Raw genomic sequence first — 21219 nt, forward strand, 5'->3', positions numbered from 1 at the left:
AGACCAAAATATCAAACAATCAAAACAGAGAGAGAGAGAGTTACCTGGCATTGGCAAGATGAGGATGACGATGAGTTGTTGAACAAAAAACGACGATGGTGATTGGCTATGGAGAGAGGAGAGATGGAGACCCAGAGGACAAAGACATTGACAGTGAGAAATGAGAAAAATATAGAATATTTAGACCTTAGCACTCCCAAATGGCGCCAATGCCTTGTAGCTCAATTAATTAACACCTCCAAGTGTTTTTAAGATATTCTAAGGTTCAAATCTTTCCTCCCTATTGTAATCGTCGCATTGAAAAGAATATAAATAAATAAAATAATTCTCAAATGGAAATCAAAACTCGTTTTAAGTATGCATAAATACGATGATGGTTTTCTTCGAAACTCCAGTTGTCTATAGAATTCAAAAACTCTAACCGAGCACCAAATCAGTTGATGTTGGTTTTGCCCAAATTCCGTTAGCAGTGAAACTGAGAACCATCAGCAGCCATCTGAGGCTATCCTTTCCGATCGGCTACTGAACGCCCTAAATTGTTGTGTGTGAAATGATGGTCACTATGGCAGAAAGCAATTCTTTTATCCACTTAAAAATATAGGCTAATCACGCTTAAAAAGATTCCTCCTTCACATGTTCAAGATGACATTCAAAATAGAATTTCCTACTTTCAACTAGACATTCATGTTTCACATATACAATGTTGCAAACATAATTTTTTTTTTTTTTTTTTTTTAAATTTTTACATATGCTACGTAAGAATGCTCGTTAACTGTCTCACTTCTCACTTTGCATTTGTGTGAGCTAGAATTTGAATTGCCGACACTAACAAAGATATGATGTCTGAAATCAGGAGATTCCTAGAAGCCTAAAACTTTTCTCTTTTTGACTTTCAATCTTAAATCTTCTTCAGATGGGATCTGGGCACTGTCACTTGAGGTTGCACTCCACCATGCCATAAGCTCATCCTGCAAAATGTGATGGCAATTTAACCACTTCACATTGAATGGGTAACAAGCAAGATTCAGAATATTGTCAATCTCACTACTAGGATAGAACCTTGCTAATCACCATCCCTCAACTTTGTGTACAGTAATTGACCCAATTGATCTAAACATTAAGAGTGACCATAAAGGTGAAATGTAATAAAAATTAGCAGTTGATATTATACTATATAATAATCCATTAAGAGATTTACATGATATGTAGCATTTTCAAAGAATTATGTCATCCAGTTCTTGAACTGATCATCATGAGGCATTTTTGACATTATACCGTTAGAATTTGCCAAGTTTGAGAGACAACGCCTGAACTAGCTTTAAGTTGTGACTCCCATGATTTTGAGATTCCATAATCGCTTCCAGTTCAAATGTTAAATTGAGCATTTATGGGTCAAGTTATACCATTTTTTAGGGAAAAAAACAATTTTAGTCCTTAAAAGTTTGGTCCATTTTCTAATTGGTCCCTAGAATTTCAAAAGTAACAATTAAACCCTTAAAATTTTGTAATATGATTCAATTTGGTCAGTAAAGTCTTTCACCGTTTTCCAATTTAGTCAATAAAGTTTCAAAAGTTTGTAAAATGATTACTCCCATTTTTTCCCCTTTTATATTCTTATATTTTCCTCACATATTCTCATAAACCAAACATGGAAATATGGAATAGACAATTATTAAGCAGATTCATATTCAGAAAGTGAAAATTATTATTCTATTTTATTTTATCGTAAATTCCACGTGGTAATAATGAGCCATCATGGTTGCTACATGGCAATTTCTATACACTTGGACTATTAGCATGTAATTTCTAAGCTACATAAACTTTTTTTTATTACATGACACATTAATGTCCAACTTAGAGTGTGGACCAAATTGGATAATTTTATAAACTTCAAGGATTTGATTGCTACTTTTAGACCTCTAGAGATCAAATTGGAAAATGGAGCTAACTTTAAGGACCAAATATGGTGTTTGCCCTCCCCCCACCCTTTTTTTTTTTTTTTAAATGTATACATCTATACCATATTTGACTGAAGGAATCCAAAACATTGCTTTGTTGCAGATATATATATATATGAGATGCTTCTCAAAAATAAAAATAATAATCAGATACATATGAGATGGTTAATACACGCAAAATCAAATATACAAAGAGAATTCCAGATGGATGGTATTTTTGGTGTCATCAATGAACTGGATAAAATGATAACTAAAACTTTAGAAACTGTCGTACACAATGTTCCCTGACTTGGAAACAATGTGCCACTTTAAAAGTACTTCGGAAGGGGGATGAGAAGTAAAAGATAAAACATAACTATTATTTGACTTAGTCATACCATCATGCATTCTAAACACGTGAATGGATGTGTCAATAAGGGAAGAAAACCTCAAGTAGCCATATAAATTTTATGTAATGCTGTTAAATATTTCAAGCTTGAAAGATCTAGAGAATAATAAGTGAATTGAGCTTGAAACTGAATACTAGTAGCTTAGAAGCATATAGACAAATATAGTGTGAGGAAAAACTGATATGCTGTCAGATTATTACTTACCTCAAGGAAATCATGGTTGGAGACATATTGACTCTCAACCAAACCTTTGATTCCCCCTAAGTTTACATAGATAGAATTTTTTGCATTTTGTGGCGCTTTCTCTCTTTGCTTCCCTGTGCGTCCAGAAAAATAAAAACGAGTCAATTATAAAAGTAGGTCTTAAAGAAGTGCATTATGATGATCCACAAATTTGTTAACAAGTATGCAAATTATCTCCCTATCAAATTGATTAGTTATACAACACGATAACAAAATAAAGAATTAGTTCAACTTATACCAGTTATGTAAGCCACATGGTACCTAGTTCCACCTAGTCCTTCTTGCCACTTCCGAAGCCGTAGACGCAAGAAAAAACCATCAAGAGGTGATAGTGACATATGGGAATTCATCCATCTGGTGGCCATGCAACATAGAAAAAATCATTTTTTTTTTTCATTGCACATAGAGAATATCAATTACAGAGACGATGTACTACAGCAAGAATTAAGTTTCAAAGTCAGCCCTTGCAAGTGCAGTACTCTAAACTATGCATCTACTAGAAGAACGAGTTCTACCACAATAAACCAAAATTCAAGATTGAAGAAAGAGGCAATTTGTAATTTGGTTGATACCAAAAAGGTATTTTTGGAAGACAAGCATTTCATTAAAATTGAAGAGTAGCAATTAAAATTAATCCTCCCACTGATAATGGGGTTTCTGATGTCCCTTTTTGTCATGTAGACATGCAACAGTTTTTCTAGACAGCTAGCATTACTATGTCATCCCAACCATAAAAATAGGCTTAATTTATGTAAAACGAAAAAAGAAAAGAAAAAAGTGCTCCAGAAAAATAGGAAAACTCTATTGCCTACCATATACAAAGAATGACACACAAGCACAGGTGTACTCATGCCACAGATGAAAACTGAGGATCCTGAGGACTCAAAAGAATTGAGAAAAGATCAGATCAAAAGCACAAAAAAGACCACCATATCTGTTTAGCTTGAATTTACATGTTTGTAAATCTCCTATGCATCAAACATACATTTATAGGCTGACTACTGTATGGCGTTCATATCATAAAGGGATACTTAAGCAAATTGTTAATTTTGCTGTATCCTTGAAATGCATGTGCAAACTGTCAGGGTTAATATCAACTGTAATTGAACATACTACTTGCCATATATAAACGGAAATTCCAATCAAACGAGCAATTAATAATGTGAGTTTACCAATGACAGGTTAATTAGTATGATCTACTTACTTTAGGATATCTGAGCGAGACAAACGAAGGCTTTTTATGGCGTTAAAGATTCCTTTTGGTACATCAGAAAGTTTCCTATTGATAGGCATGATCTGATTTTCTTTTGAATAGTTTTCCACAGGACTTGAAGCAATGTACTTCTTCAATGAATTTGCATTAGATCCTATTTCTTCAGGGGCTATCATTTCATTTGGTTTCCAATTAAAATTATGGTCTGATATTCTTAGAGCACTCCCATTACAAGCAGCTTGAAATTGACTCTTCCAACCAGTTAGCAGCTTTGAGTTTTCTTTACCTTCCGTTTTATGCTGCATTTCTCTAGTACCAACCAAAGAAGTACCACATCTTGTTTGATGTTGCCCTCTTGAGGATGTACTGGGACATGCAACAGCCCAATGACTGAACTGGAAACATCTAATGCACAAGCAAGGCGATTCTTCTGCCCCAATATAGGAATCGATATTCCTTAGAAGATCCTCAATCTCACTTTCTGTTATCTCAGAACACTCTTGTAAATGGTGACCCTTTATGCCACAATAGAAACAGGTTACAGTATCTTTTACATCTGATGGTATGATGTGTTTTAAGGCATCCAATCTTCTTGCAAAGATAGAAGCCATTGCCTCTGAACTTTTAAACTTTGGAGAAGGCAATTTAGGGTTCAATTTATTTACAGATTTCTGATCATTGTGGCCTTTGATCCAATTAAAACCAACAACTTCATCAGTATCAGCAGGACACTTCTGTGATTCCTTGCCCAAAGCAAGCATTGGACCTTCAGCAGAGAGCTCCCTTACTGCCACACTTTTGTGGTTTTTGGAAAAGCCAACATAATTCTCAGGACAAGGAAGAGGTCTTGTGCAATCGGTGGAGCACTCAAGACCGACACCAATACTCTGGATGCGATCATCCACGTTTAACACAGGGCCAGAAGTTTTTGCACAAAACCGAGTTATCCACAAGCTATTTCTGTAATCATTAGTTGTCTTCCCTTCAGCTAGCAGATCAGAATCAATGTTCTCAGCACTGATAGTTCTACGTTTACCAAGAGAAGAATTGGAGCTTATTCCATCTTTCTCATTTCCAAAGTCCAAGTTGCATGACTTTTTATTCTCCCCGGAGTTAATCTTGCTATCTTCCTTACTGGAAACAGATGTCACTGGAAATGTTTTAGGCTGGTTTAATGAATCTGCTCCATCTCCAGAGGTTGATTCATCAAGCTTATCATTTGGCAGCAGAATTTGTCTGCATATTTTATCACCATCCCCACAAATGGATATTGGAGTAGCATTAATGTTGCACATCTTGTTATCCAGCTCATGCTCCTTAGATCCTTCTCCAGTTTGATAATTGGCATTAAACAACGTTGTTTCTCCTCCTGCCTTTGGACAATATAAGGACTGAAAAATTGACTGAAAACCATTATTTTTGAATCCTGGATCATGATTCTTGTTGCATGTGAGAAGATTCTGATGTCCATGATCAGGATGTGCAATAGCAAGAGCACGAGCAGGTGCCTCACCTTGCATTGGTTTTGAGAAACCCTTCATCATGTTCGATATCCAATTCATAAAGGAGCTATCTTGTTTTACATAGGATGTTGAACCGGGTGTATCTTGAATTTGGCTTTTGATTCTTTTACTCCCAACAATCATGTGTCCTTCAACGCTCCACCTCTTCTTGCCTGTTGAAAACAACCCACTGTTGCAGCTTTCAACACTCTCATGGCTATCATCTTCCTCTTTTGACAATCTTCGATCAATATCTCCATTAGATAAAGCCTTTTCCTTGCCTTTCCTTCGAGGCATACGGATTCTGCTGTTAGTTAAGAAGACTTCAATCGGAACAGCCTTGTTTATGTGAAGTACAACTTTGTGTGGCTGAAAGCCAGTTTTACCTTCATTGAACTCTGATTCTACAATCTTATTCGCTGCACCACAAGCGCTATCACCAGTCAGAGTTCGTAAATCATTCTCAGCAGTGAACTCCAGCATTTCCAAAGGTCTTTTGCCTGGGGAACTAAGATTCTGGACTGAAGTTTCAGAAGCTTTGCATTTATCCACAGGGAGAACATCAGAAGCCAAATTGATATTCTTTCCCAATATTTGATTGCCACTTCCAAAATCTCTGCCTCCACCTCTAGAGTCCTCAGAAAATGGTTCATTTGCCACCATGTCAGGTTTAGGTTCAACTATTTCGGTTGGTATAATATCAGATGTTCCTCCATACCCCAGACCTGTTGGTAAATCAGCAGGTTAAATCATGTCAGATGTCAAGAAAATAATGAATGCTCCATCAACTTTGAGAAAAGTAAGATATAAATAAAATGTCCACTTAACATGGAAGGAAAAACAGTTTGCATGGCTTGTGCGTTTGAGGCGAAATAGGAAGTGCCAAATATTTTGATGGCTCTTGCAGAAAGCATATGACCCATTCCTTTTGTAAAAATAGAAATAAGAAAATAAAGAGATGTACAAGGAGAGAAGGTAGAACTGTAGAAGCAAGGAGAATTAATGTGGTTTAGCCTAATGGTACGTCCTTTGTGGAAAACCCATAGCAGCTACATTTTTGCCATTTAGAATTGTGTATTACAAGAATCCAATATAGGGTATATACACACAATGGTTGACTTAGGGCCATTGATTATGCCTGGGATCAAGGAACTAAGGTACGTACATAGTAAAACGTAGAGAGTCAAACAAAGCATGTGCACATACTAACACCCACCTCAAACTCAAGGGGAATTATAATCTCACTAGCCGCGAACCAACGCGTTGCGCGTGATAATTATTTTTATGGTGGTTTTATTAAATTTTTTTTTTACAATTTAAACTAATCTAATAATGAGTAATGTATTTCGTAATTATATTTTTATTTATTATAGGAACAATCCAAAACACCAAAAAAACGTAAACTAAAAAAAATTAATACAACTTAACAATGATTAATTGAACCAATATTAGGATAAAATTTTGTTTTTGATAATCTATTAAGGTTATTTTTTTGTAGAAATTATAATTTCGGCTGCCCAAAACATATTATCAAATAAACAATTATTAGCAAAATCTAAGAATTAAATTTCTATACATGCATTGTTATAAAATAATAATAATAAAAATAAAATTGCAAAAGTTAAAATTTGTCAACTATCCGATTATTTTCGTTTGGCTAACCTTTGCTTTTCTTTAAATAAATGGTATTATAGAGTACTTCTAATACAACTATTAAGAGTACTTTGTCCACCACAAAGGATTAAAAAATAAACAAAAATTAGTAAAGTCTCATAATTTAACATCTAAATTGAGCACTATAAAAAACCATGCTATGTAATAGCATATTATTATTTTTTTATATGCTATATTTAATTCTTTAGAATGCAATAGGATAACATTTAACAATCAAAGAGAATTAAAAAAAAAAAAAAACAACAACCAACAACAACAACAACAATAGCAATTTAAAAAACAAAACAAAATCATATTAACCCAAAATAGAGTTTTAAAGAATATAAAAAATTATCAATCTAAAGTAGAGATGCAAGAAAAATAAAAAAATCCACCAAAATATTTAGAGAGAGAGAGAGAGAGGGAACCTTTTTTTTTGTGGGGGAAAACTATACATAGAATAAAAGAGATAGTAACAAATTTATAGTAAGAAGGTGTGAATAAGAAGAGACAAAAATAAAGGAAGATGAAGGAAAAAAGGAAGAATGATATTAATGTAGAAGGTAGTGAGGAGATGAAAAGGTAAGGGTGGAAGAAAGATTGAAGAAATAGTGGGGAGATGAAATGGTAAGGGAGAGAAAAAGGTTGAAGAAGTGTAAATATTAAAAAAAATAAATGTTAAAAACAATTATAAGAAAATTGGAAAAAAAACAAAAAAACCCAAAAGCTTGAAAGGCTTCAACATTTTGTTTGTTTGTTTGTTTTTGTTTTTTTTTTTTTTTCCTTCCTTCCTTTAAGCTGAAAATGCTCACACTAAACCCTAAAGCTAAACTGAAAAGGTTTTGGGTTGGGCTTGATAGTGGAACTAAATAAATAAAAAGTGGGTTGGATTATTTATACAGATTTATTATAGGGTGATAGTGGAAGTAAATAAATAAATAGTGGGCTGGATTTATTATAGGGTGATAGTGGAAGTAAATAAATAAGTAGTGGGCTGAATTTATTATAGAGTGATGGGCTGAATTTATTATAGAGTGATAGTGGAAGTAAATAAATAAATAGTGGACTGCATTTATAAGGCTGAAAATTGTAAAAATCATTTTAAAATTGTAAGACAAATTATATTTAAAAAAAAAAAAAAAAAAAGAATGACGTGGCAGCTGATGTGGCGCAACGTGAGTGCAGCAACATTAAATGTTACGCTTCAACTTTTAGTAATATATAGATATAGATGAGGAAAACCATGACCATGAATGACCGGATTTGATATAGAATGGACCAGGCATAATGTGGAATGAATGTGCGAAATGCTGACAATAGTTGATGGCAACTACCAATGACAATCGGCAACCAGAGAACAGTTGCACCAGTGACCAAAAAGTAGCTCCTATGGTCGAAGAATGGCTACACTGGTGGCCTGAGGAATATCAACAGAGGATAACATTGTGGTGAAGCATGTGAGCAATTTGGTGGGTTTCACATAGATTGAACCTAAAAAGAATGAGTGATATACCAATTAGTGTGACTTTGGAGCCTCAAATGGGGAGATAGAACCCAAAATCGGAATCTATGTGAAAAATGGACTAGGAAGGAGGTTGGGACAGTGGCTGGCAATGACTGGTCCAAATGATGATCAGCAGTGCTATCTGAGCGATGGTCGGCAGTGGACTACTTGAATCTTATTTAAGGCCACAGAAAAGTGCCTCTCATACCATGCTAAAATAGAAATAAGAAAATGAGGTGATGTAAAAAGCAAGAAAGTGGAACCAAAGAGAATTAACATAATTCAGCCTAACAACCTACATCCAAAGCCAAAACTCTTAGCAGCTACATTGCTATTCAGAATTGTGTATTACAAAAACCCAATACAGAATAAATATACACATAATGGTTGACCTATAGGGGCCATTGATTATGCATAGATCAAGGATAATTGATATATCTTGATTCAAGGTATAATAAAAGGCCATGATGAAGGTACATACACAATAAAACACAGAGAGCAGATACATTAAGTCGTATAAAATAAGTGCATATACTACCATGTTTCTAGAACAATAGAAATAGATCGGTTGTAGACCAAAGACCAGAGTAACTTGAAAGGACTACCTAGAACTATCTTCTGGGAAAAAAGAGTCAAAAGATACGGGCATGCACCTGGCACACTAGGAGAATTGTTTTCTCTGGTCTCAGATATTTCAGCCATTTGAATATCGATTGGGGCACAAATATCATCACCTTCACTCTTTCTTAGATCCTCCTTTCGAGTAACTTGTAGAACAGATGATCCTACCATGGTGTTCACTTCCTCCATATTACGAACAGGTCCTGCCAAACAAGAGTCCTCAGGTTTTGTTAAACCGGTTTCGAGGGGAAAACATGAAACAATACATATAAAAGATTGATCTTGATAGGTCCACATTCATCAGTATACAACTTAATACCTATTCATAAACTTTTTCTCCATTACTAAGAAAAATTTAGACCAAATATCTAGCCCAACCCCACGTACCCTACAATTTAACATAAAAAATAATTTACCTAACCTGTCTTATGTTCATGATTTGGCTGACATTCTGGCATGCCACCACCAGCACTTGTAAGAGATGCATTTGAAGTAATTGCACCAGCAAAATCATCCTTTGTATGACTTGCCACTTGTGGTGTAATGACTTCATCTACAGGTTTGTCAGTTGTAGAACTCCCGCCCATAAAGCTTTGAGGTGCTGGAAAATCCACATCGCTTGGTCCTGCACCCCACAGAAGTGAGGGTTTTTTATCGGCAAAGCTGGAATCAGCACGTTTGAGACTCAAACCTTTATGAGGAGACCAAACTAGTTCAGAAAGGGGACCAGAGGCCACAAATGTCATGTCTATCCTTGAACCTGCATTTGCACCTGCACCTGCACCTGAATCAATGTTCATTGGTCTCTGAATACACTGATTAGAATAACTCGGTGCAAGTCCTGATTCAGTCACTGGTTCTATGTTCTCATTGTCCACATTCATGTTTGGTTGGATGGATTAATAGGCAATCCTGAAATGCCAACAGGGACCAATTAGTCTGCTAAACATGTGAATCATTAACAATCACATCAATCGCCTTTTTTTTTCTCTCTCTCTCTAGTTTTTAAATGGGGAATGCAAATATCACAATATAAGGTGAATAATTGGAGTTTCCAGATTAAACATACTGTAGCAGCATTGCTTTGAAATGTGTCTCGCAAGTATAGGAGATGAATTAATCTTAATCTGTTTGTAAACCTTTTAGACAGAAGGTTAATAAGATTACAAAGACCCTACTAAAGAGAGGTGAAACTTATAATCCAATTTATGGAAGGAGATGCCTTAGTAACTTTCTCTTCCTTCTCTTAAGAGAGAAGAGCCAGAAAATAAACAGGACCTATATAGCACATCAAAAAAACAAAACCTCATTAAATGCATCTTCGACTGTGAGAATTTGATATGCCAGGCGAACGTGTTGAAAGTATGAAAATCAAATGTAAATGACATTTGACAAAGATGTTATCTTAGAATATTATAATGGCAGGAATTGGCATATTGACAACGTATTGAGTTTGTACAGTGAAAACAAAAACCCGTTTCAAGAAAAAACTTTGATTGAGACATAGATTAGCGTATCAATCACTAGATTGCATCCATAAATAGAGAGAGAGTGAATAGTCATATTAACAGCCATTGAGGATAATCATGATACTAATTTCTAATAAATGAAAACCCATTAAGTCAACCCACAGTTTTCTACTATTCTGTTGCTCTCATGCATATAAGCAATAATCCAAATTGCTTATGCAATCATTTTCCATTTTACCTTCTCATTCAATAGAAGAAGCATTTCAGAGAAAAATGTTTTGAATAAATATGAAGAGAGTAATTATGATTTAGCATGTAGTACGGTGAGGAATCCTTAAGATAGTAGAGAAAGGCATAACTTTGAATTCGCACAGTGACATTACGATATCAAAATACTGCAGGACAAATAATTCAAAAAATAACATGGAGCATCTTTTGCAGACAGAAGTAAAAATTAAATTTAAATAAAAAAATTACAGACAAACATTAGGGGAAGTACGAAGGTCCTTTGAGGGTACACATTATCCTTTGAATAACAAAACATAGGACTAAAATAAATTAATACTGAGGAAATTCATAGGGAAAGTTCGAAGATTTCAACAAAAGTATAAAAAGATTGTCTGAAAATTTTGGAATTAAATTAAAATAGCAAACATAGGAAAGGAAAAGGGATTGTGGCCATGCAACTTGATTCAGAAGAGAAAGCCATTCTTATATTAGTTAAGATATCCTTCAAACTTCAAAGGATACTATAAGTATTACTTACAAGTAATTTAATTGTTGGGAAATTTAGGGGAAATCAAATGAAAGAACACAAGAACAAACAGGCCTACAGGCACGGACGAATAATTATCTTGAAGAAATTATTTTCCCCCACTTGAATGAGTTTCCTAATGGGTTGCAGGCAAATTGTCCTTAGTATACAATACGCCAAGATTTCTACCACAGCAAACTTGGAGAATCCTATGAATTTCTCTCTAATAGTGTGCAAAATCTGTAAAATCTTAAAATTTCTTTTTCAAAATTATGTAAATAAATAAATAAATATAAATGCTTATTTATAACTAATGAAGAGTTGCCAATAAAAAGTCACCTTTGAAATGTCACCCACGATAGGAATGAAGAGTTTCCAAAGAAAAGTCACATTTAAATGTCATTTAATAATGGGTTTAGCACCCTAAAACGTTGCCGATGCTATTACTAGCTGTTAGGAACTCAAACAGGTTCATTTTCCTTATTTTTCCACATAATTATGCTGAAAACATACTTTCTGCAACTATTGCGCTCAAGCAAGATGAAGTGAAAATGCACTTCGCTCGGGCAAGCTGCCCTGCTTGCTTGAGTGAACGCTTCAGTAACCAAAATAAAACTCTAACAAAAAGTTTCGCTTGTCCCTTGCTTATCTCTTGCCTGTCCCTCGCTTGGGCGAACTTCAATCTTGCTCAAGGGAGATTCTTAAAACCAGTTTTTTATTACCTTTAATCTTTTGCCATTCTTCTACTTTTCTAGTAGAATCTTCTCATGTATAACAACCTACATGTGAATATCTATATATACAAGTACAACAATCCCCCACTAGGTTGTAATATCCATATCCAACTTAGGTTGACACTATGTCACGCATAAAGGTGTTTTTCAACTTAAACCTCCCACTAGTTTAGTGCTCTCATGACTCCAAGAAGACTCATAGAAGTTAATGATGGTCAAAGCTCAAAGCAAAACTATTTGCCTCAAAGCAAGAGAAAACATGCATATGAAAGCATCCTTTACACCAAAAACTCACATCTTGTTAACACTATTATGGCTATGTGCTACTCCATGGAATCCTAACTCCAGTTTAAAAATGGCACTTTATGCTCACATAAGTGGAATGTCCTATGATGTCCCTGTTACACAAAAATTTAAATGTATATTGACCTTCATTAAGAGTATAAAGTCACCCTCTATAACGTAACAGTAAGCATTAATCTATTTTGAATGTGACTTCAAAATTTTAGTTCTCAACTAACCACTTATGAACATGCTGTTGCTACCCTTTAAACCTCTTTAGATTGGATCTATTTGAGGTTCATTTCTTGCTATTGGTAGTTCTATTCAAAGGATTTTGGTCCCATTCAAATGGATATGGTATACCAATTCTCAAGACACAATTGATAGATGGGTCTATTAAGTTGCTTTTAGATTTTACATAGACAACGGATAATCCCATTAACTATTACTTTTCTAGTTATTCTTGTCTGAGATTCATATGTCTAAAGTTCATTCATTTAACTATAGTGGATGACTACACTAAATGCACATATATTTACTTAATGAAACATTAATCAAATACCTATTCGGCTATTCCCTTTTATAATCTTTTGTCCAACTCATTGAGTTGTCAAAATCATCCATAGCGATAACAGACCAAAATTTGACATTCCTTTATATCATTCCTCTAAAGGCAATATACATGAAACTAGTTGCACTACTCTTTCAGGGCCACCTACCTAAATATTTTTGGTATTTGATCAATAGGACATGCATAGCCCTCCTAAAATTGTTTTAGGTCCAGCCCTCTTATAACCACTTAAAAGTTTATAGTTGCCTTGGTTTCGCCTCCACCCACTTCCAAAAACCCTCAAAATTGATGCATGTGCTACGCAGTGCATTCTCCTTGGTTATCTTGTGGCCAAAAGAGAAATTACCTTTGTCTCTCGGGATGTCCTCTTTTTTGAAGACCATTTTCCCTTCTCTCTTACAACTTCCCCCTCATTATCACTTCCATTGTCCTTCCCTTTTGACAATCCCGACATCACCCACCCCACTAAGCACCATACTCATGACATCTTTACCCCTATCCCTGCCCCTCCCTGAAAATCATCATAATCCACCAAGCTTCCTACTTACTTGCACGTAGGGGTGACAATTCATGTTCGCATTGTCGGGTTTGTGTTGTGTCGAGCCATGAGTATTCGACTATATGGGTTGACCTGAACCCAACTTTTTTTAGTAAACGTGTCAGAAATCCTCAATCCTAACACAACCTGTCTATTAAACAAGTCAATTCTACATAACACGTTTAACCCGTTTAATTAACAAGTCATGTAAAGGTCAATACAAATGACCTGTTTAATAACCTATTGGATTAATAGGCCATATCTAATCCAAATAACATGTTATCAATTCTCTAATATCTAAAATTAAAATACAATACAACAATAAATATAGTAATAAAAATATAATTACATCCATAAATTAAGCAATAATAACAAAATAATAATAACAAAAACTAATATATTTACACGCTAAATAGATCAAACGGGTTCGCATGTTGAACATAAACATGACTCGTTTATTAAACGGGTCAGCCATGTCAACCCAAATATGACCCGAATCCATTTAACCTTAACCCATGACTTGTTTATAAATGGGTTAGTCGTGTCGGGTTTACTGGTCATGTCGGATTTTCCCACCCCTACTTGCACAATTTCCACCTTGGTCAATCTCTCTTGACTCGGCCCACTCCCTCATCCGACTTAGCTTTAATTAGCTCCTCTGGTATTTCTTACCCCTCCTCTCTCATATGATGATTTATTGCTCTCACCAGGCTTTCACATTTTATCTCTCTCTAGAAAAAACCTAAGTTTTTCTTGCAAGCTATGCAAGATCCAAAGTGAAAAAATGCCATGTGCGCCGAAATTGATGCCCTTAAAGCCAACAACACAAGGACTCTCACTGATTCTCCACCCAAAAAAAAGCCCAATGACTGCAAATGAGTTACAAGATCAAGTACCATCCTTATGGCTCTATGGAACGTTATAAGGCTCTCTTGATTGCTAAAGGATACAATCAACAAGAGGTCCTTGCGTACTTTGAGACTTTCACCCCAGTTGCCAAGTTAGTCACTATCTGTGTCTTCCTTGTCCTAGCCACCACACACAATTGGCACCTTCACTAGCCAGATGTCAAAAATGACTTTCTATACGACGATCTTGATGAGAATGTCTATGTGCACCTTCCTCCTAGTTCTGAACAAAAGTGGAGATAAGAGTATGTAAACTCAATAAATCTCCAAATGGTCACAAACAAGCTTCCCAACAATGGTTTGCAAAGGTTTTTTCAACTATTCTGGATTACAAGAAATCCAAAGCAGATTAATTGTTAGTTCGATCCTACTAACATGAGTTTACCTTGCCCTTATTTATGTTAATGACATCATTCTAACAAGGAACATTTTGGAGCATATAAGACTCAAGAAACAAGAAATCCAAAGCAGATTACTCATTGTTAGTTCGATCCTACTAACATGAGTTTACCTCTGCCCTTATTTATGTTAATGACATCATTCTACATCAAGGAACATTTTGGGAGCTAAATATTATGGGGAAGACCAAGAAATAAACAAATGTTTAACCTTCATCAGCTGAGGTAGAATACAAATCCATGGAGACTTCTTGTTGTAGGAAACAACTCTTGGTAGACCCAATGTCTCACACCTAAAACCATCTAAGTTATACTACGATAACAACCCCGTCATTCATTTAGCTTCAAACCAAGCCTTTCATGAATGCACAAAACATATCTAGAGAAATCGTCATGTGATGATAGAAAACTCCAAGTTGGCTCATCCAAATTGCACATGTCTCTACAAATCAACGGCTAGCAAATTTGTTCACTAAAGCACTTGAGCATTTACAAGCTGAATTTCTACTTTGCAAGTTGGGTGTCCTGAATTTTCACTTCAACTTGATGGGGAGTGTTGAAGATCAAACATATAAGCAAAACTCACCCACCAAATTTGTTAAGGAAGGCTAGATCAGTATGGAAAGTTCACCAACCACATCAACATCTCCATGTAATTAGCAAAATCAAGCTTATATGGAAACTAACGGCAATATCAATCAAAGTAGATTTCACAAGAGTAGGGATTTTGTTTGTAAGAAACATGTATATATAGAAACCTATAGAATAGAACAAAGCATTGCAAAATAGAAAATAACACTAACTTTGTGGATGTAGGCTTGGCTTTCATAGCCGAATTACGTGCTCCCTTTCTTCATAGTCATATATGTTTTACAGCTTCACCATTATTGTACCAGGAAAATGGCTCAGAAAGGTCATGACCACAACTCTATAGATCGGAATGAAAAAGTCCTATTTTATGGTTCTCTTAAGATAACCAAGAATTCTATTGATCGATTTCCAATGATCAACACTAGGATTATTGTACTTTGAAAGTTTGCATGCTGTGAAGACTATGAATAGGAGCATCCACAATAGTGGTGCTAAAAAGCTAAAAAGCTATTTTTAGCACCACTATACACAAAAAAGGCACTATAATAGTGGTGCTATAGGTAAATATTTTACCTATCTTGCTACAATGCACAACTATATATGGTTGTGCACTATAGTTGAAAGCTAAAAAAAAAAAAACTTAATTTTTTATTCTACCTTTGATTAAAATATTATTATTTTTTTTTTTTTTCAAAACTCTCACAACTCTCAACTTTCAGACCTCTCACGCCGCCGCCGCCCCTAACCCACGCCACCAACTCACACCGCTACAAACCCAGCTCGCCTGCCCAGCTTCGACCCACCCCTTCCGCTGCCCAGCTCGCCGACCCAAGCCCCAAGTCCCAAGCCGAGAGAGAGATGTGCAAGTAGAGCAATGAGATCGAAGATTGTGTTAGCATATTCGGAAACCAAAGCATCGGCGAGGGTGTTGACAGCATGGGCAGCATCGATGCGGGGTTGATTCTCCACTGAACCCACAGTAACATTAGCTCCAGCTCGTCGCAGAACATCAATGGTAATTTTGTTTGTAATTGGTGATTTTGTTTGTGATTGGTGATTTTTGATGGTCTGGGTTGAGGAAAAAGATTGGGGATTTAGGTTGGTGGTTTTTTTTTTCCTACTGTGGACTAGTGGTGGTGGTGGTGGTGGTTGTGGGTGTGGTTGTGGCTGATGGTGGAGGTGGTTGTGGTTGGTTACTGAAGTTTGCTATGGATGTTTTTATTATTATTCTAATGAGTTATTTGTATTATTTTAATCAAATAGCTAAAAATATAGATCCACTGATGTTGGGTGTAAAGAGGTAAAATAGATAAAGTGGCTTTTATAGGTGCCAAATAGCTAAATTTTTAACTCCACTGCTGTGGATGCTCTAATATAGTACAATGCATAGCATACACCATGCTACCTATAGCACTAGCATACTTGAGATTTACTATAACCCTCCAACGATTCTCACTTAACTTACTTTATGCTGGAATCAAAAGGTGTATTCACCTCTTTTATCTTGAGATATTCAGATCTAGTAAGCACTTTCTCAATATAATGAGATTGATATAGCGAAAAACCTCCACCATATTTCTTTACTTTAATTCCCATAATAGTATCCACTTCAGTAAGATCTTTCATCTTAAACATAGAAGTCAAACATTTAGGTCTGTTTAGGAATAGCTAATTTAGTTGAAACTGAAAACTTTTTGTTGAAAGTACTATAGATAAAACTAAAAATTAGCTGAGATAGTACAATGAAACCCATAATAGTACCAAAAAGTGCAATAAAGCCTATAAGCAGTAGCAAAAATAAGCTAAATGGTAAGAGAAGCTGTCCAATATAAGCTATCCCAAACATGACCTTATAGTTTCACATCCATCTTCAAAGTCAGTTCCAAATATAAGCATATTATCGTATCATTAACATAAAAGACACAATGAACTTGTAAGCTTTATGGTATTTAAACTTGGAAACTTAGGGCTAAACTAGCTTATTGTCCTTAAACCTATTCCTGATTACATTTTAATTAGTGGTAAAAGAACAAGATGATTGCAAGTAGAGTCAGAAAACCTGACCTTTACTACTAACAAAAATTTTCTGAAACACTGAGAGCACAACCATGACTTAAAAAGGCAAGATACTACAATTGATTTGCTAATGCTAATGGGCTGCATTAATTTAGCGTAAGATTATACTTGGACCTTATAAAATGAAAATCTATGATCTAAGTCTAACCCCTACTTTCATAGCTAAAATTTGAACTTCATGAATAATAGTACACAAAACCTCACACACACATAAACTATACATTGATTATTTATATATAATTTATTAATTTAGCGGTCGGGTGAATCTAGCGTAGGTTCTCTTGCTTCTTGTTCAGAATTAAAGCCCTGACTTAGAAATAAGGGAAAGATCATACAAGAAAACCATTGTTATTTGAAGAAATGGAAGTTTCAGAAGCTATACAGGATCAAAGCAATGCACTTGTGGCAAAAGCAACAGAATTAAGGAATATCCATTAAGTAAAGCATGATTTTTGGATACCCACATACCTGTTTTTCCTTAAATCAATGGAACTTGCTTTCCTTCTGTCACTTCTTTGTGCTGCTTATGCAGGATACTATAAATACGCTGCACTCCAGAAGGCTTAGTACAAACTATAAGAAGAAAAAATATATATGAAAGATTGTAGGAGAACAAAGAGTGAGTGAGAGAGAGAGAATGTGAATCTTTTTTCTTTAGAGAGAAAGAGAAAGAGATGAGACCAAACCAGTCACATTAGTCTTCGCAAATGCCATGCGTCATGATAGCGAAGTTACATGAAGCTCACAGCCTTTTCCTTAAGATTCTGAGGTATAAGGTTAACAAAATGCCACGCGGCTCATTGTCTGCCAATATTGTTTATTCTGTAGTAACATATTTAATAATTAATATATTATTACTAAGTGAGTACTGTCTACTGTGTATAATATTATCAGCTGTCAAAAGTTCGCGTTTCCATTTTTAGTATATATATATATATATATATATGTGGGTCCAATTAATGTGTGCTGTAAGAAGCACACGTTAACAAATTTATTTTTGAAAATGTTTTATTGAGAATTTAAAGAGTTATCAAAAAATTTTCAGTTTCTAATAAAATTTTTTTAAAATTAATTTATTATTATGTACTTTAAGAACACACATTAGTAAAATCTTATATATATAATTAATATATGTGACTCGTATGCATATTGCATTCTCTCAATTAACAAACCATCTCGGGAATGCCATCTTTTTAACGTTATTTGACTCTAGGCTCAAAAGCAAGCAAGTAGTTTTTATTTTTTGGTTACAACTATCATTACCTCCGAATCTAAAGTACAGATTTTGTCATTAACAAAATGATGGTGATTGTCAAAATAATTAATATATATATATATATAGGGAGTTCTTTTTAGATACCACTTATTTTGTTAAAATTGAAAATTTATTGTTTAAAGTAATGTAGATAAATGTAAAAATTATTTGAAATTGTACAATAAGGCTATGAATAATATCAAAAAATATAATAAAACCTATAAATAATAACAAAAATAAACTAAATAGTAAAATAGTTTTCATTTTTAAGGGGTTTTCAAAAGGGGAAAAATGATTGAAATATTTAGAGAATCATCTAAACAGGATTTTGGTTTCGGGATGGGAAATTATTTTAGTTTTTAGTTTTGGACATCCATGTTAAAATATATATATATATATATATATATTAGTTTTTATTTAAAGGGTAAATTACCCTTCTAAGAAAAAAAAATCATGGATAAATTATCATTTTGGTCATGTATTAATTTAGTTTCTAATGTTATAAGGGCCATGTTAACAGTGTTCTTAGGACAATTGTGGGAAGACTTTCGTCTCGGCCCCTAATCAGGTATTGTCCTCTTTGGAAATGGCGTTGAGCCTTAATCCTCAAGGATTTGCTCAATCCCATATCGGGGAAAGACGCCTCCCACTCATGCCTTATAAGCCTTTGACCTAAGGATAAGGATACCACTACTACACATGCGAAGTAGAGCAAGTCTCAAAAACTGTTAGCTCATGCTGTGGTAGTGCACTCCTTCGGGTCACACATAAACCTACGAAGGGGGAAGGTGGGGGTTTCCCCATAAACCCCAAAAGACGCCTTTTTGTGGGAGGACTTTCATAAAACTCCCTCTTGGAGACTTGAACCGCGGCCTTTACCCCCTACACCCCATAAACACTTATACTTGTAGAGTGACTATCGCACCAAGGATATGCAGTGGTGTCTATTTGTCTATTTGAGACATCTACAACACTAAAACTGATAAATTCTCTTAAAAGCAGCTCCAAGGACATTATCTAACCCATCCAAATTGTTATAGATGTCACCAACTACAACGCTTGAGCTGAAAGCATGTTTCTGTCTCTTTGCGGTCAAAATTTTTGAGATTATGTCACTTGGGTAGAAAAGTTCTTGGTTTTTACCTCTGATCAATGGCAGGTTTAGAAAATTTTTCCATATAAAATCTTATAATTTCCTTCTACTATTTTTTTTTTTTTGAAATTATTGCATAATAGTTTCACATTATCAATGTTGCAAGTTACATTTTTTTCAAAATTTTAGTTCAATAAAATTTTTCTTGGACTTTACCTATTTGTTTGTAAGGGTTTAATATATTATTAAGTAAATTAAAGTTTAATGACAAAGTTTGGTATAAACTTAGTTATAACCTAAGGCTACAACTCTCACTAAAAAAATTAACATGACTACATATTATGAAGATCTAATCGTTACATTGCATGTTCTTTATGTTTTTAAAACACAACTAAATTTCTTGCCAATCGGATGTTGTTTACTATTTTATCCATAAACTTATTCTATATGTATAATTTTAGACTACGAAAACTAGAAATTTAAACATTTGATTGATGATATAGCTATTGATTTTTGATTTTATTAAAATTTTGCAAGTATGCAGGATTCAAGAAGAAAATGTAATTCAATGGTGAATTTGTCAAAATTCACAATCAATAAAAAAAATTAAAAAAAAAAATTAAGTTGAGTTGTAGTCTTAGTCTAAACCAAATTTGTTGCAAGATTTTGTTCAAAGTTTAATTATGTTGGGCCTAAAAAAATTATAAAAATTTTAAGTTTATATATAATAATCATTTTTTCCCCAGTCAGGGTGGTCCTATGACAATGTGGAGCCGCCCTTACCTTTAATGAATTTGAAAGTTCCAACTCATTTGTGTTTGTAGTTGAAAAGTTATGGGTGAGTTTGGCTATAGATTTTTGCTTTTTGTCAAAGTTTCATTTCAAATAATCTGATTTTTAGTTTTTTATAAATAAATTAAATTTTTATTTATTATATTTTTATCTCATATTATGTAAAATAAGCTGCCAGAAGTAAATTGTTTCCAAATAGACATATATTACTAAATAATCTCTTGATTTGCTAATACCTCTATTATTTTCGTTGGTATCACTTTTGGCAGCTTCCACGCCTCCAATGATACACCAGAGTTCGGAGTCTTTTGGCTAAAAATTGCAAAAAATGGAGTTTATTGTTGTTATAAGTACTGTTCAAAGTTATTTGGCAAAATGAGGAGAGAGACTGAATTTCAACAACGATGTTGCCGAAATTGCAAGAAAAAGTACAATGTGTCAGGGGAGAGAGAAAATTGAATTTCAGTAATGAGATTACCGAAATTCTTGTCCAGTCCGCACTACTCGAAATGGAAACCAATTGTGGCAATGGCATTGCCGAAAATGGGAGAAAAAAAAAAAAGAATTGTGGCAACTAAGTTGCCGAAAATGGAGGGGAAAAAAAAAAATGCTACGTCCACGACATTTTTCACAACAAATTACAGGTGGTTAGTTGTTATTAGTTCAAATTTGAAT

General features: G+C 34.5%; 1 protein-coding gene across 9 annotated transcripts; it reads right to left on the reverse strand.

Moving 5' to 3' along the window:
- Window positions 1-313: 313 nt before the first annotated feature.
- Window positions 314-18135, reverse strand: LOC115994004. 9 transcript variants are annotated; one of them, XM_031118007.1, is made up of 8 exons: window positions 18091-18135; window positions 17873-17977; window positions 9505-9995; window positions 9068-9286; window positions 3795-6030; window positions 2829-2944; window positions 2552-2664; window positions 314-995 (listed from the first exon to the last, which is right to left on the reverse strand). In XM_031118007.1, the coding sequence occupies exons 3-8, from the start codon at window positions 9965-9967 to the stop codon at window positions 861-863; spliced, it is 3282 nt and encodes a 1093-aa protein (XP_030973867.1). In that variant the 5' UTR covers window positions 9968-9995; window positions 17873-17977; window positions 18091-18135; the 3' UTR covers window positions 314-860. The 9 variants fall into 9 exon arrangements, with proteins under 9 accessions (XP_030973867.1, XP_030973870.1, XP_030973871.1 ...); XM_031118010.1 differs by lacking the exon at window positions 18091-18135 and having other exon boundaries at window positions 9505-9708; window positions 9775-9995; window positions 17873-18053; XM_031118011.1 differs by lacking the exon at window positions 18091-18135 and having other exon boundaries at window positions 314-968; window positions 9116-9286; window positions 17873-18053.
- Between the last annotated feature and the right edge of the window lie 3084 nt (window positions 18136-21219).

This window comes from Quercus lobata, chromosome 6 (assembly GCF_001633185.2).
Source record: "Quercus lobata isolate SW786 chromosome 6, ValleyOak3.0 Primary Assembly, whole genome shotgun sequence".
Classification (NCBI taxonomy): Eukaryota; Viridiplantae; Streptophyta; class Magnoliopsida; order Fagales; family Fagaceae; genus Quercus; species Quercus lobata.

Coding starts and splice junctions, on each gene's coding strand:
- LOC115994004 (XM_031118007.1), bottom strand. CDS start 9,967: ATGAATGTGGACAATGAGAACATAGAACCAGTGACTGAATCAGGACTT. Junction 2,945..3,794: donor TCTCGCTCAGATATCCTAAA/GTAAGTAGATCA, acceptor CATGGCCACCAG/ATGGATGAATTCCCATATGT. Junction 2,665..2,828: donor CCATGTGGCTTACATAACTG/GTATAAGTTGAA, acceptor CTGGACGCACAG/GGAAGCAAAGAGAGAAAGCG.